A 16,510-nucleotide genomic window follows, 5' to 3' on the forward strand; every position below is an offset into this window, starting at 1 on the left:
TAATAGCTGTAGAAGTCTGTCTTGTGATCAGACCTACATTTTTCTGTCCAAAATAAACTGTATACTGACAGTATTTGAAGGACGCGTTCACACTGAATATTAATTCATATGAAATGTTTTCTCTTTACATTAAGTCCCCTCTTGCAGACAATTTGTGTTTATTGTACTTACTGAGCTACAAAAAAAAAAGACTTGTTGAACACTCCATGAGATTGATCTGTATCTGCTGAGTTGGTTCTCATTCAGGAGCCTATTGGTAGAACATGATGTGCCTGGCTGGGTTCTTGGCAACATAGGTCCTTCTATGGAACAGGACTCATGTTGAGGGAGTCTGTGTGGATCTCTGGCATAATGGTCCTCTCAGGTCTCAGACATACGGCTAGGCGCTGGGAACAACAACAGGTAGAGACCAGGGATGGAGTAACAAGAGATAACAAGTGTGTATGATTAATTAAACCATTTGCCATACACTCATCACATATTGAAATATATTAACTAGGTGCTTCTTTTTAGGACAATAAGTCACACAGACCACACACTACACATCCATTTCTTCTCAATAGTCAACACGGTACATGAGTCCATCAGACCTGTTTCAGTGATCCGGGGGTCCACACCAGCTTGTAGACCATATAGATAGGGATCCACATAAAGGAGGAGGCCCCGATGACGTAGCCCACCGTGATGCTCCAGTCTGGGTATTTGTAGTCAAAGAGTTGGAGGGGAGGTGGCTTAAGCAGGGAGCTCACTATTATATACTGTGAAAGGAGAGAGACAAGTCTCAAAAGTCATGCTCATATTTTTCTCAATTAGAATTCACATATGTGACAATGGCATTAGATGCCTGTGTGCCTCCCCCCCAAAAAGCAGAAAAGCCATTTCAATACATAAAAATGTATATCTTTATTTTACGAGATTATCACAGACCAACGAGGGAGATGAGAGCAGAAACAAAAAAGGGTGAATAATAAAGAAGAAAATGACAGCTCTTTCAGCAGCGGAAGGCTAAGAGAGATTAAAGGAGATGTATGCAAAGTGGAGGCAGGGATATTACGTTATGCAGGCGAATAAAGTTGACATTTAGGATTGTAGAATATGAACAGGAGAAAAAAATATGAGACATTAAGGCTGAGTGTGAGCTGGGTGTCCTTTACTTCCAGACTGAAGAATTGAAGGTGGAGGAGGGTTCTATGCTGAAAAATATGGTTGGCAACACTTTATTTAAAGTCTGCACGTATAATGCATTATGGTGTTATTATAATACATTGTAATACTTGTCATGAACATTCATGACCCTCTTATAATGTCTTATAATCATATCATAATGAGCCTGATTAAATAACAGCCATTTTGAGTTAGTTGAAATGTTGAAACTTAGAGACAATGGCATTTTACAAACTGTATATTAAGCCACTATAAAGGATGATACATGCTTATTACAAGGGACAAAGCGTTATACCTGCAGGCTTTAAGCAAAATATTACCATGCAATCTCTAGCAAAGTCCAAATGAAATGTTAGCACATCTGATCCTACACTGACCATCCACCCATGTCATTTAACCTGCCATGTCCATTGATCCGGACAGGGCAGGTTACCAGAAAGGGCCATGAGGAGGATTTGAAGTTTGCGATATACGAGAGGTTTACAAAAAACTGTGTCAACTATCATTACGCGCACCTGCTCCCCATCGTTATGCACACCTGGACTTCATCATTACCTTGGTTACGTACCCTTTGTTTAGCCCTCAGTAGCCCCAGTCTTCAGGCAGTATTGGTTCTGTTCGCGTTCAGTACGGTTCTCCTGTTTTGTTCATCTGCTTATTCTCATTACTAAACTCACCTTCTGCACCTGCTTCCTGACTCCTAGCGTATACGGTACAGAAACTCTGTGACAGGGAGCTGTAGGCCAATCAGATTGAGTCACCTGATGTGCGTCAGATTTGTGAACTAGTGGATGACGAACACTGTTAAATCAGTTTTAATTGTCTAGATGAGGGTATGATAACAAAGCTTCCTGTTAGGTGGATTCGACAATATATTCCGTCATTTCAAATCTTATTGGTTGGTTTCCCCTCCGGGTCTGCTTACCGCTAGAAATGCAGGACTGATGGCCACCCAGCACACCTTCCAGAATAATCCAGGAGAATAGCCTAACATGGATTTAATGTCATTGCTGAATCTCGTGATACCTGGAAGCAATACAAATTGAAAAGAGAGCATTCAACAACACTATGATAAGAACTATTAAAACAGTTTCTTGTCATGTGAAACCTGAAAAAAGTATTTTTGTCAATATAATTTAGGAGTCAGTAGGATGCATAATGCATTACTTCCGCTTTAACAACTACAAGAAAAAATAAATGATGATTTCTGTCTCATGCAAGACTACTGGGAGTATAGGAAGCGTGAGATGTAACATCACCATTAAATCACCATTCTTACCATAGAACCAGGAAACGGCGATGGCCTCAAGAAAACCAACAGCAATGATGGAGGAACCCACCCCAAATTCCTCCAGCAGTTTCACCACATAGGCCCCGCCCTGAGAGAAACACACACCTGTCACTTATGTGGTGAAAGGTTCCTTCTGGACAAGTTGATCAAACTAATATAGATTGTTAATTTAGCGTTTGTTTCTATTGAAACGTAATTATTTGATTAATCCTGTGCCATCTTATAACGACTACTGTTGCATCAGGAGCTTCCAGATCCCTCATGTGCCCTTTTTTTAACTGTTGCAAAGTTTGTCTTCAAAGTGCTACATTCTTATTTACATGTTACCTACATTGGTAAGGGTGCTGAGGGAGCCCAAAAAGCACACAACAACCAAGCCCAGTACAAACAGCTCCCGTCTGTTCGCCAGGTAATCAGGGTATTCGTCCATCACAGCAGTAATGATAGCCTCCAGTCCTCCAAACTGAGACAGAGACAGAGACGAGAGAGGGCCACGTCAATGAGTGTGATTACACATGACCTAAGGACATCACTTAGTTCAGAGATAATCTGATACATCAAGTTACAGGCAAGTCTCCTTCTTCTGATGAGACACTTCAACCCAAGTTCTGTCATACCGTGCTGTCGAGCCCAAGAGTGATCATCATCACGAAGAAGATGATGGCGAAGAATGTTGACCCTGTCATGTTGGCTATGGCCTCTGGATAGGTGATGAAGAGTAAGCTTGGACCTGGGGATGAGGTGTTCGGGGGTAAATCCCATATTGATAACAATCTAAAGGCTACAATTTCCTACTGTTGCACTAGATATAGAAATACATTCCTGTTGAACATGTACAGTCAGTTACTTAATAAAACAGACAAATACACTTGAAACAGGTATTCGGGGAAAAAAAACATTTATCTAGAAGAGTTTTGGCCACTGACCTTTGTCTCGGGCTACATCCTCCACATTCACATTTCTCTTCTCTGCCATGTACCCCAGCACAGTGAAGATCACAAAACCAGACATGAAGCTGGTCAGGCAGTTCACCAGGCTGGTCACTATGGCGTCACTACGGCATCACAACATAGAGACAAACACGGTGCCTGTCTGATCATCTCAAGTATTGTAATTCATTCGTATATATCTTTCTCTGGTTTGGTTGGGAACAGTGGTTACATTGGGATGTTGTAAATGGAGCAAATGTCCCCTAAATGGATTACCTTTGTAAGACATGTTCTTGACCGAGCTCACTTGCTAGCAAGCAAACACAAACAGTGAGTGGACCATTGAGATATACAGTCATCTAAATGCCATTTCTATTTATATGGAATGGGCATTCACTTTTGTTTCATTAGGATAACCCTGTCAGCAAGAGTAAGTCCATTCAGATTCTGCGTGATTCATCAAGTTCTCCGAGAAGCAGCAGTGCCACTGTTTCCTCATGTGCGCCACTGTTACTGTACTAATCACATTAACCACGCACGTGACAGCCGTCTCACAGGGAGCATACAATTCAATTTCTTCAGGAGAGCCCCGTGATCCTTTCATCTCCCACTACGCTGGATTCACCACTCCCTTCTCATAATTGTAATTACATTGTCTTAAAGAGTTGCTGTGGGACATCCGTTTGAGCTCATCTATTCAACACATCATAAATAAATCCCCTTGATTGGCCGGTGTTTCCTCCTCCTCGACGACACAGGGCTGATGCGAATAAAAGTGAGGGCTATAGTTATAGGCTGCCAGAGGCGCATGTTTTTGTCACTGGATATCAATGCATGACAGCCTTTTATGAGAGAGATTGGAAACGCTACCGTAGGGATCCAGCCATACTCTATACTCCTACATCACTGGTGTATGGGAAATTCAGGAGGAGCAGTCTCCTCTTCCTCCCTGGATACACTTACCTCCTCTGAGTCATTCTAGTTTGTCCTTTTTACTTGTTTGGAAGTGATTGATGTGGTTGACAGTTTCATATGCTCTCAGAGGTGTGTGGCTATGTTGGTAGTGGGTGGAGCTAGCAATGCCAGGTTTGTGGGTTTGATTCACGCTGGGGCGACCCATATGAAAATGTATGCACATACATTTGGATGCAAGCTTAGGATACAAGCGTCTACTAAATGGCATAGGTGAATACAGGCAGATACACTGAGTGTACAAACCATTAGGAACACCTTCCTAATATTGAGTTGCACCCCCTTTTGCCCTCTGAACACATTTGCCGGGGCATGGACTCTACAAGGTGTCGAAAGAGTTCCATAGGGATGCTGGCTCACGTTGACTCCAATGCTTCCCACAGTTGTGTCAAATTGGCTGGATGTCCTTTGAGTGGTGGACCATTCTTGATACACGCGGGAAACTGTTGAGCGCGAAAAACCCAGCAGCGTTGCAGTTCTTCACACTCAAACCGGCACCTACTACCATACCCCGTTTAAAGTCACTTAAATAATTTGTCTTGCCCATTCACCCATTGAATGGCACACATACACAATCCATGTCTCAATTGTCTCAAGGCATAAAAATCCTTCTTTAACATGTCTCGTCACCTTCCAGTACAATGATCGAAGGGGATTTAACAGGTGACATCAATAAGGGATTATAGCTTTCACCTGGATTCACCTGGTCAGTCTATGTCATGGAAAGTGTATGTCATGTTTTGTACACTCAGTGTATATTTATTATTATTTAAGGGAGTTTTAGTATCAGCTCTTACCGATAACAGTTGTTGGTGAACGGGTTGTAGCTGGAGAGGGCAAGGAGCACCCCAAAGCCTGGCCCCAAGGAGAAGAAGATCTGAGCCGCAGCATCTACCCACACCTACAAAACACATGGATATGAATTACACACAAATGACCGAACCTGAGGGATTTACCTGCAATCTCAGAATGTCAGATTCAGTGCTTTGACTTGTATAGCATCCCTGTATATCTCAACAGTGTAAAGACCTGTGTCAAGCTACTGAAGCCTAACTGTTCCTGTCTGTCAGCCAGCCAGTGTGTCTGTCTATCTCTCACAATCTTCTGCTATTGTGGGGCTTTAGATGTAATGCTAATTCATTTCTCACGTTCAAATATCCCTGTTGGACAGCTGATTCCCTCCAAGCATCCAAATCATATCATATCATATCATATCTGTGCACAGTGTTTCTTGTTTAATACAAATGTATATAATAAGTGACAGGTAACATTTGAAATTAAAGTCTGCACATGTAATAATGTATTACTAGTTAGTGTGCTTGCTGAAGGCAAGACCACTCTAGATTTCTTACATACTCAAAGCTTTTTTTCCACTCACTCTAGCACTTAAACCACATAAGCTATTAACACTAAACCAACTTTAGAATGTGCAGACAGACCATCTTCAGGTTGCTTGAGAAAATATTTTTGATACTATTTACAGTTTTTGTACTGCAACCATATTTGCATAAAACTCAATGCAAGTCAATGGCCATAGACTTGAACATTTTTTTAAATAAAAAACCTGACATCCCTTTATTTCAGCGTTTAAGCTATCAACACCAAACCAACGTTGAGATGTTCAGACTGACCCTACTTAGATTGTTTGCGTTCAGATTTTTTATACTATTTATACTTTTTTAACTATAATGATTTCAAGTGGGTAATGTTTACATTAGCGTCAATGGCACCACGAGAGGTAGATTTTTACAGTGCCACTGCTTTCTAACGATTCAATCTAGAACCTCCAAACCAACTTCAGCATGACGGAAACACTTCATAGATTCAAGCATTCTTTCATTCTTCCATCCTTTAATCAGTTTACATTTCCTTAAATGTGCATATTAGAGCACCGCAACTCTGTAACCGTATAAACAAGTGGTTCCCAAAAATGTTTGGTTACTGTACCACCAACTGAATTTTGCTCTGACCGGAGTACCCCTGAAGTACTCCCTCATGTGCATTTTACCAGTAGACCTATGGTCTCATCAGTCTTATCAAGTTCCCCCTGTGGATAGGCCAAGTCCTTGTACCCCTGGTTGGGAACCACTGGTATAAACTCTCAAAGCGAAGCAACTTTCAAATGTACAGATTGCCCCAACTTAGTTGACTTAAAAAAAAAATGGATAGTATCTATACTTTTTGTACTACAACAATATTTAATTGAGCACCCAATGCATTTCAATGGTAATAAAAGGGCCATAGAATTACATGGGGAACAATTGTCTGTGGTACTTCTCTTGAACCGTTTAAGCTATCAATTCCAAACCAATGCTGAAATGTGCAGACTGACTCAACATACATTGCTTGCATACAGGTTTGTGATACTATTTATACTTTTTGAACTATAACCATTTAAAATGTGCATAAATGAACATGAGTTTAAACGACAACCATTGGAATACAGAGGTACCTTGCCATTCAAAATGGTCCTGCTCCTTGGCCAATAAAGCTACAGCACCAACTTTAACATTCAGGCTCTCCTGACTTAAAATTATCTTAAACATGTATAAATTATAATAATTTGAATTAGCACACATTAGCATACCACTTAAGGGATTCAATGACAACCATAAGAACACTGTGGTAGACCTATACATGCTCCTGTTCTTAAATCATTTCAGCTGCAAACATTAAAACAACTTTAACATTTTCAAACGTTCTAAATTATAACAATATAAATTAGCCAACATTGGCATAAAATAACCCACCAGCAGTAGTAGTAACTCTTGAACCGTTGAAGCTAAAGACACCAAACCAACGTTTATATGTTCAGACTATCCTGTCCTATCAACCATACATATTTCAAGACAAGCTAGCAAGCACACACATTTTCTTTGGGAAATGTACTTTTCTAATTATTTCCATGTGCCTTTATAATGTCTACACACATTTGGCTCTTTTGTCAGGATAATAAGACATTATAAAAGGGTCATTCATGCTGATGTCAAATTTTGCAATGCATTGCACATCATAATGCATTATCCTTGCAGCATAAGCACAAATTGCAGGGTGTTCATTGAATAGCCAAAATTGTCATATTTTCCAATGGATTACTGTGACCTGTTGTGTCAAATGACATTTCTGCTAAATGATAGCCTCATACAAATCCTATTTCACAGCTGTACTGAGAGAGATCTGAAGAGAAGCATGCACTTGAAAAGGGAGAGGAGGACGAAAGAGAGAGAGTGTATGTGTGTGTGAGAGAGAATGGGTGGGGGGGGGGCTTTGTTAATGGAAAAAATCTAAACCAACTATGCATCTCATTATCACGTGGCTTATTTATGCATCTCATCTCATCCATATTCCCTTGAACCAAAGCGCTCACTCATACTGAGCCAACAATACAGCACTGTACCATCAGAGAGTAGAATGCAAGAAAGCAAAGTTAAAGGACATTATGGTAGAGGAACTTTCCACAGGTTGGCAGAAAGTGTATGTTTACAGTTTTCAGGGATTCAGTATTTTCAACCTCTTCCGTTTCCCCTGAAAAACAGATGTGGGGACTCCGCTCAGGCATTTTTTATCACCTTCTATGTTATGGTAGAGGTAGACTCAGACTGTTCCCAATATACTGGTTGCAATGACATCAGGCTGACATCTTTTTTGATGTCATGGTCAGGTTGTTTGAACAGCTTTATAGCCACCAGAAAAATACCTCCCCATAACCAGAACACCAGATGCATTATTCAACCTCGGACAACATTTTCTCAGGAAGCCCAATTCCCCATTCAACCACTGGTGCAATCCCTTCACAATGATCTGTGTTTCTAATACCCAATTAAATTAAACACATAATACCCTTTGCTAATCAGTAAACTCTTAGGTATGTTGTGGTGGACTGTCTTCACAGAAACCTGGTAAAATTATGTTTATAGTGTGGCTAGCCATGAATTCAGTCAGCATGCAGTCAAAACTATAACCACTTTAGTGATCTCAAATCATACCCGGATGTCGGCAAAATATGTATTCATAACATTGCTAACTTAGCTAGTTAACATACATTCTGAGAAAACAAGGGAGAGACACGCCTGGTGCCCAAATTGATGACGTTAGTCACGCAGCGAGAGTCGAGTGGAGACAAACGGATTCAGTTCAGTCAGTCGTCCTGTTGAGCCCTTCCCAGCTAGCTAGTTTATGCTTGAGGCTAGAAACTTCAGAGAATTTGAAACTTCTCTGCCAAAGTTGGGACTTGGAAGTGTTCAGAATCATTCCATTTTTATCGGAGTAATAGTATTTTTTTTATTTTGCACAAAAATGTAACATTAGATGTTAATGCCGTAGTTGTACATTTTTGGTGAAAATCACTACAATAAATGTGATTTAGCTGTCACACTGGCCTGATACAGGCTACACTATCTAGCACAGTGGTGGGCAACTCCAGTCATCCAGGGCCTGATTGGTGTCACACTTTTACTCCATCCCTAGCAAACACAGCTGATTCATCAAATTGCATTCTAAACTGAAGATCATGATTAGGTGATTATTGGAGTCAGGTGTGTTAGCTTGGCTGGGGCAAAACTGTGACATCAATCCGGCCCTCGATGACTGGAATTGCCCACCCCTGATCTAACAGCTACCCTCTCCTTACTGCAGCAAGCGGGAGTGACTGACACTATGTCCCGTGTTGTTGTGTTGCCGGCTTGGAGCACAAACTCTCCCCATTGAGCAGTGTAGACTGTATCATTGTGACATCCAAATGGTTACTACCAATATTACAAGTTATTTCTCTTGTAGGCTCCTGTCCTACTCTAAATAAAATGAAGTGGGATGGAACAAATTGGAGATGGTGACCAATACTACAAGTTATTTCTAGAAATAAACACAACTTTCTTTTACAAGTTTTAACTAACGCCATACTGCTGTTGTTGCCAGCTAGCCAGCATAAACTTGCTCGGAAGGGCTCATCAGGATGACTGACTGAACCGAATCCATTCGTCTCCACACTCAACTCTCAGTGGCGTGTCCGTATACAGTAACCTCCCAGAAAACAAGTTATATTAAGTGGCTAGCTAGCGTTTGCAACGTTTGGTGGTCAATGAGACAGAGTTAGCTAACCAGCTGAGCAAGAAAACAATGTAACAAAAGTATAATTTCGCATTCTAAAAAATACTCCATCAACAGGCTCTGCATTTCAGGAATCACAGTAGCAAGTACTTCTGGTGCACTGTTAAATTATTTAGCCACTTAAACATAATTTTTTTTTAAGAAAACTCAGTTTTTTCCATATCTCTCACTGGCTTTCATACCATTTAATTGTGAGCTTGTCCGAGGTGTCGGTCTCGACAACAGTTGTTATCCATTGAAGCACTGCGATTGGTTGCGCAAAATTATGGGGCGGGGCTTAGCGAAAGGTCAAATTGAAATAACAAATGCCACATCCTCTTCCTCACTAGGGACATTACATTATTTTGTATATGATTGACTGTGTTTGATCACTGCTGTGCACTGCCTTTCACCAATTTTGACACAGGAGAGTGCAAAATGCTGTGCTGTGACACACGCAAAAAAATGACTGCATCTGTACATTCAAATAACAACGTTATAACATCCTATAGCAAATTTAGCCCGCTCACTGTAACAAACAAATTGTCATTTGAAACGGTACCAAAATGATCAGACAACACTGGGAAACTCCTCACCCTATTTGAGTGTTTCCCGCTCCAAACAGATGATCATATGGAATTGATATGATAATGGACAAGTGTACTCTGTTTCTTCTCTATAACTCACACTGGTCTCAAAGAGTTTCTCCCATTTTGGCTGTAGGTAGAAGACCACTCCCTTCCATGCACCTGGTAGGGTGGCACCACGGATCAACAGGATGAAGAGCACCACATAGGGCAAGGTGGCCGTCACCCACACTACCTGGCACGGGACGGGCAAAGCAGCAGAGAGAGAGCGAGAGAGAGATGGGGGACAGATGAGAAGGGAAGATGAATGGAGATTATAGACAAGTAAATCACACTGGACATTGCATTGTAATGACCCTGGTACTTGATAAGCCCATTGTGAACACCACCCACTGAAATATTTCTCTGTGGCTAGTACATTAGCCTTGGGATTGGATGACCCGGAACGGTACTAATCACAGACGTTTTGCTACAATGTACAACAATGATCCGGGAATTATCCCCACACACTGATGCGGTTTCCTGGAAGAGTGGCTTAGACATGCTACCTTCCCTGATGTCTTCACTCCCTTCCAGAGACTGAAGTAAACGATAGTGAAGATGAGAAAAAGGCAGAGCATCAGCTGCCAGCGAACACCCCCCACGTTACGCAGCCCATCGGACTTGTGGATCTCCAGAACATTCCTCCTGTATAGGAAAAATACATTAGTACTGTGTTTGCATTTACTTACCTTTACCTGTAGGCTTACCTACATTGCTAAAACTAATGGTGCCTTGTGGCTCGATATAGATCCATTTTTAGGGCTATATATGAAGCCAGCCATTGAACTATTTTTGTTTTGATAGAGCACCATTTCTTCTGGTCTATCAGCTTTACATAATCACAGCATGTTTCAGCACTTGTGAGCAAGTGTTTAATTGAAACGTTTAAATGAGAATACAATGAAAATGTATTTTGAAACATTTGAATGCGATGAAACGATGACAATGATGTCAAACAATTGACGGGACTATTCAAGGTCACGGTAAGGTATTCCCTGTGCTGTCCGCCACTTACATGGACTTACGTGTAAAATTCCTCAGCAGGTGACCTGGAGTAGTTGTTCCAGGTCACGTTGTCTTTCAGGAAGTAGTTGGTGCAGTTTTCAGTGTTCCAGGCGTTGTCACAGTTGGTCCAGGGCAGGACGCTGGCAAAGGACGAGTAGAAGTAGAAAAGTGCCCAGGCGATGATGGTGTTGTAGTAGAAGGAGACGTACAGCGCGATGACACAGATCGCATACCCAATGCCTGAAACCATAGACAGATGGATCAGAGATTAGAGACACGTGCCTCTATGCAACATGATGCCATTTTGAAATGACCAATTACTATGTAGTTATAGGCCTATAGTGTACGTTTCATATACTGAGGACTGTACAGTACTTTACCTTTCAATTGACCCACTTTCCAAATGATTCCATAGTTACCTTGTTCTCATCGATAAACTTGTCAACAGCAAGTGCCACGTGAACGTGAGAAGAAGATGTGTAGTATGCAAGTAATGTAAAGACGTGCACTGGTGTGGGGTCAGTGAGATGTGAGGTGGGTTGTTTTGTAAATTATGCTAGTCCTACCTTTGAAGATGGGGCATATGTGTTTCCATATGGATATGGCGCCAGTTCTGTGGAACTGTCCCAGGGCCAGTTCCATGTAAAATAGTGGCACCCCTCCAAAGATGGCCATGACAATGTAGGGGATGAGGAAAGCCCCTGTCCAGAGATGTAAAGAGGGAAAATCACATGTCTGACTCATAACTATATGGACATCACATTGTGTTGATGAAGATGCAGGCCTAACCTCGTCCCCAGGCTACTGTCACAGCACAAGTGTCAGACATGCAAGATGTGAGATGTAGTAGTTTAATATGTAAGGAAATCTGGTAACACGTTACGTATAGAATCCATTTCATGCATTATGATGAAGTTGTAATGCATTGTATAGACATGCAGTAATAATGCATGCAAGACTTGTAAGTCATGTATGACCCGTTTATAATGTGTTGTAACCATTTCATAATGAGCTGGACTAAATAGCAGCCAGTTTAAGACAGTTGAAATGCTATGCATAGAGAGACAGAACATATTATTTATAAGCCTTTCTATAACACATTAAAAGGCTCATACAGTATTATCAACTCATAATAAGCTGGGGGGGTGAACATTTTTATTTGGCCTTACTGCTATTAACCCATACAAACGCATTGAATAACAGATTCACTTCACGGAACAACAGATAGTCATTACTGCTGTTAGCCCATACAAACACATTGAATAACAGATTCACTTCATGGAACAACAGATAGTCCCCACAAAAACATCAAAAGGAAGTTTGTTCTGAAGTGGCTGTCCTATATCTGAGAGATATAAGAAAGATCTGGAAACATAATTATTCTATTTATTTTTTTTACATGTAATTAAACCCTTATTTTTGGCTCGAAACAGTCTCCATATATACTTCAACTAATTGTTTCAACTGGTACCGGGGACCTTCAGACGAGTCTTGCGAGGCCTGTGGGCGTCCTAGATCAAACATAAAATGAGAACACCATCGCGCTCGTGAGAGTCTCATCTTTCCATAGAGAGGTTAAACCGTTTGGCCAAACCGTTCGGACGCTACAGACGATTGTGTGAGAAGACTGATTTTCGGGATGTCTCATGGTCTGATCTGCCACCTTTCACTGCAGATGCGGAAGTGCGACATCGGCGGATATCTCTCGCTTAATCTGACAGATTTTTATGGGGACGCGGACATCGATTTAATTTTTTTTTAAACAGGTTATAAAACATTATACCTGGATGCTTTAGGTTAAGTGTTTATCTTTAACGAAGCAATCAGCAGTTGAAACGATAACAAAGTGCAGTCCCCGCCTCTCTTTTGGCAAAAAGCTGAGGGATAGGGATGGATAAATCTAGCCACTCTAAAATGTATAAACACAGCTATGGATGCAAGGACTGACCATTCATGATATCAAAATTATAGTTTTAACCATGTTTTGAGGATAAATAGTGCTTCTTTACATTTACTTTGTTTACAAACATTGGAGTAACACATGCTTATATTTTGGGTTATGATGGGGTACAACCGTTGAACTAAGCGATCATGGGGCATTTATAAGTTATTCTTCAAGAATTAATGGGTACATAACATTAATTTATAAGTCCAAAAATGGATGTAGCAACTGCAGATTGTCCCTTTAAATACACTATGACTACTTTTTGCACAAATGTATGTGTATTTATGTATTCAATGTTTTGGCGAAGGTTTATTGTAATTAATTACATTCATATCATCCAAAGATTCGAAAAGTCTTTGCTTTTTAATCAGATCATCTGTCAAATGATTGGTACACTCTTAGAAAAACATATGCTATCTAGATCCTAAAAGGGTTCTTCGGCTGTCCCTATAGGAGAGCCCTTTCAAGAACCATTTTTGGTTCCAGGTAGAACCCTTTCCACAGAGGGTTCTACACGGAGGGTAAAAAAGGGTTCTACCTGAAACCAAAAAGGGTTCGCCTGTGGCGATAGCCAAATAACCATTTTGAAACCCTTTAGAGTGTAGGGTTTTCTGTATATCCCTACACATTTTATAACTTAAAACAAATATTTCTTTCAGAACAGAAGGTACATGCAAATGGATACATGGTCTTGCCTACTTTTAGACAGTGGTGGAAAAAGTACCCAATTGTCATATTTGAGTAAAAGTAAAGATACCTTAATAGAAAATGACTCAAGTAAAAGTGAAAGCCACCCAGTAAAATACTACTTGTGTAAAGTCTGAAAGTATTTGGTTTTAAATATACTTAAGTATCAAAAGTACATGTAATTGCTCAAATATACTTGAGTATCAAAAGTAAGAGTGAATGTATAAATCATTTCATATTCCTTATATTAAGCAAACCAGACGGCACCATTTTCTTGTTTTTTTAAATGTACTGATAGCCAGGGGCACACTGCGACATTCAGACATAATTTACAAAGGATGCATGTGTGTTTAGTGAGTCCGCCAGATCAGAGGCAGTAGGGATGACCAAGGATGTTCTTTTGATAAGTGTGTGAATTGGACCATTTTCCTGTCCTGCTAAGCACTCAAAATGTAATGACTACTTTTGGGTGTCAGGGAAAATATATGGAGGAAAAGTATATTCTTTTCTTTAGGAATGTAGTGAAGTAAAAGTAAAAGTAGTCAAAAATATCAATAGTAAAGTAGAGTACAGATACTCAAAAACGACTTAAGTAGTACTTTAAAGTATTTTTATTTACGTACTCTAAACAACTGCTTTTAGAGAAGCAGTTGTGCCACTGTAAGGTGCATAAAATTACTGCAACAAGTGAAATATTCCCTCTAGTCAAACCGCAAACGGTAGCCTTCTACACGTGAGGTGCAAACACAACGGTAATTACAGATGTAATACAATTTTTTTTTTTCATGCAACCAAATACAATATTGAGAGACTTTTTAATTCGTTTATAGCCTATAATCGCGATAGGCTAGACATTTTCCACTTTCCATTTCCCATAATACTGATCAGATTAGAGGCAGGCCTATGCTTTGTAGCCTCATTCAGTACCGCGTCCGACGTCGTTTGGGACATTTTAAACAAGTCCATTATAGAACGCTGTCTTTTCGAACTCATCTTGGCGGATGAACTTTCCTAATAGTCTAGGTTATAAACAGGAAAACCTATGCTATACATAGTACAATACTTTATTTACTTTTATGCTTAACTATAATGTTTTACTTCAGTGTGTTTCAGTGAGTAAATTGGAGTGGGTTGCAGGCTCTCGAGCATGTGAAGCTAATTTCAGCACCATGGACAGGAGGAGGTATAGCCTTCCCAAGTGCGCGCATGAGAGCCACTATCGTTCTCAAATCCTTCATTCCAAACATATACTATCTAAAGAATAATATAAAAAAATTATATTCAGCCATATCTAATATTAAGAAAGATAAGACCACATAAATGTAAGTAAGGTCATAGATTAGCCAACTAAAACAGAAAGCAAATATTTAAAGAATTGAACTCTTACCGCCTCCATTTTGGTAACAAATGTATGGAAATCTCCACACGTTTCCTAAGTCTACCGCGAAGCCAATGACTGATAAAAGAAAATCCATCTTTTTGCTCCATTTGTCTCTTGAGTTCGTCTGTGTGATCACAGGTACCGGCACTGGGTTGTTGTTGTAACCGGTGTTTGAGGGGCCCTGTGCGCTCAGGCTTCCCGTTGGGGTCGCTGTGTCTTGGCGGGTCATGGTTGGCGGACTATCAAAAGCCAGTCTGCCGTCTGAGCAGGTAAGTTTGAAAAAACTGACAAGCTTCAGAGGCACAGAAGATTCTCATATTATGGGCGATGACAGGTCAGAGTGGGAGGTGTAGGAGGGACTGCACATTGCTACTTGATAGAGTTGCCAATCACTAGGCTCATGGAGTAGAACTCCCTCTGCACACATTAATATCAACAAAATGAGCTCCACTCCAACCTCGACGAGTTTTTGGTTCCCTAAATTTGGCTACAATTGTAGAAACCCTGGCCTCTATTAACGCACATTTTAGAAACTATTATTTAACAACACTTTTCAAGAGATATACTACTTGGTCTACTATTTGATAAGCGGCTTGGTTGAATTTATGTATTGTTTAGGTTCCCTAAAGCCCAATATCATTATTAGGCTACTTACTATATGTGTCTTGATGTATCTTGTCAGAATACATTTTTGAATTAATTTGAGTATTTAGTATTAAAGAAGTCTGTGGATCTAAATGGTAACTTGCAATGGAGGGGAGGAGGAATTAAGCTACTCAAATTCACTGTATGCAAATGTTATAATCCACCACATCTTTAGAGGTCTTGACTTTATGGCACCATGGTAGCATGCAGAATCATGCCTACAAGTCCCAATCTTGACAGTATGACGCAACTTTTAAAAGCTCTTGTCGGCGTTGAATCCACACCTGACAATGCAAAGTCCCATGTCAAAAGATTGGTAAAAGACGGCTAAAGAAAGGTGTGTGTGTGTTGGTGTGTGTGTGTGCGCGTATGTGTTCGCGTGAATGAAATACACGTGAACCTTGACCATTTTGAACTCTTTAAGTACACAAAGTCCCGAGGCGTCTTGGCTCCCTGAGTCCAGGGTAATGCTTTTGGTGAGGAGACAACAGCACAGACCAGAAGCTCTGTGGCTTAACTGGACTCGTTAGGGAAACCTAATTAAATGACCTTGTAATTGAATCCACCACTTTTAGCACTGGCCGTTTCAAAAGTCCTACAGAGTCATAACCAAATATACAGACTGTCATAATCTTGCAGGTCAATGAGTGGAGAGTGCACCAAATGAAGTTAGTTTGGAAAATGGATATGACAATGTGATTGGACGAGCAACATTCAACACCATCATGAACTTGTCACTTAAAGCCAAATGGTAGTTGCTGCTGCCTGGCCTATCTA

The 16,510-nt window shown here is 40.5% G+C and overlaps 1 protein-coding gene across 1 annotated transcript; it reads right to left on the reverse strand.

The window, feature by feature from the left end:
* Positions 1-302: 302 nt before the first annotated feature.
* LOC120063537 (sodium-dependent serotonin transporter-like) lies at positions 303-15,317 on the reverse strand. The gene is made up of 13 exons (XM_039013900.1): positions 15,095-15,317; positions 11,642-11,776; positions 11,096-11,315; positions 10,577-10,715; positions 10,129-10,263; positions 5,154-5,257; positions 3,382-3,509; positions 3,073-3,185; positions 2,787-2,918; positions 2,444-2,543; positions 2,090-2,190; positions 591-758; positions 303-386 (listed from the first exon to the last, which is right to left on the reverse strand). Exons 1-13 carry the CDS (start codon positions 15,315-15,317, stop codon positions 303-305), a joined length of 1,782 nt encoding a protein of 593 aa, XP_038869828.1.
* Between the last annotated feature and the right edge of the window lie 1,193 nt (positions 15,318-16,510).

Source organism: Salvelinus namaycush, chromosome 18 (assembly GCF_016432855.1).
Source record: "Salvelinus namaycush isolate Seneca chromosome 18, SaNama_1.0, whole genome shotgun sequence".
In the NCBI taxonomy this organism is placed as follows: domain Eukaryota; kingdom Metazoa; phylum Chordata; class Actinopteri; order Salmoniformes; family Salmonidae; genus Salvelinus; species Salvelinus namaycush.

Excerpts from the sequence above, each read along its gene's own strand:
- LOC120063537 (XM_039013900.1), bottom strand. The coding sequence starts at position 15,317 with ATGACCCGCCAAGACACAGCGACCCCAACGGGAAGCCTGAGCGCACAG. Across the intron at positions 2,191-2,443 it reads CGCCGTTTCCTGGTTCTATG|GTATCACGAGATTCAGCAAT; the intron begins GTAAGAATGGTG and ends TATTGCTTCCAG. Across the intron at positions 759-2,089 it reads TCAGTCCTGCATTTCTAGCG|TATATAATAGTGAGCTCCCT; the intron begins GTAAGCAGACCC and ends CTCCTTTCACAG.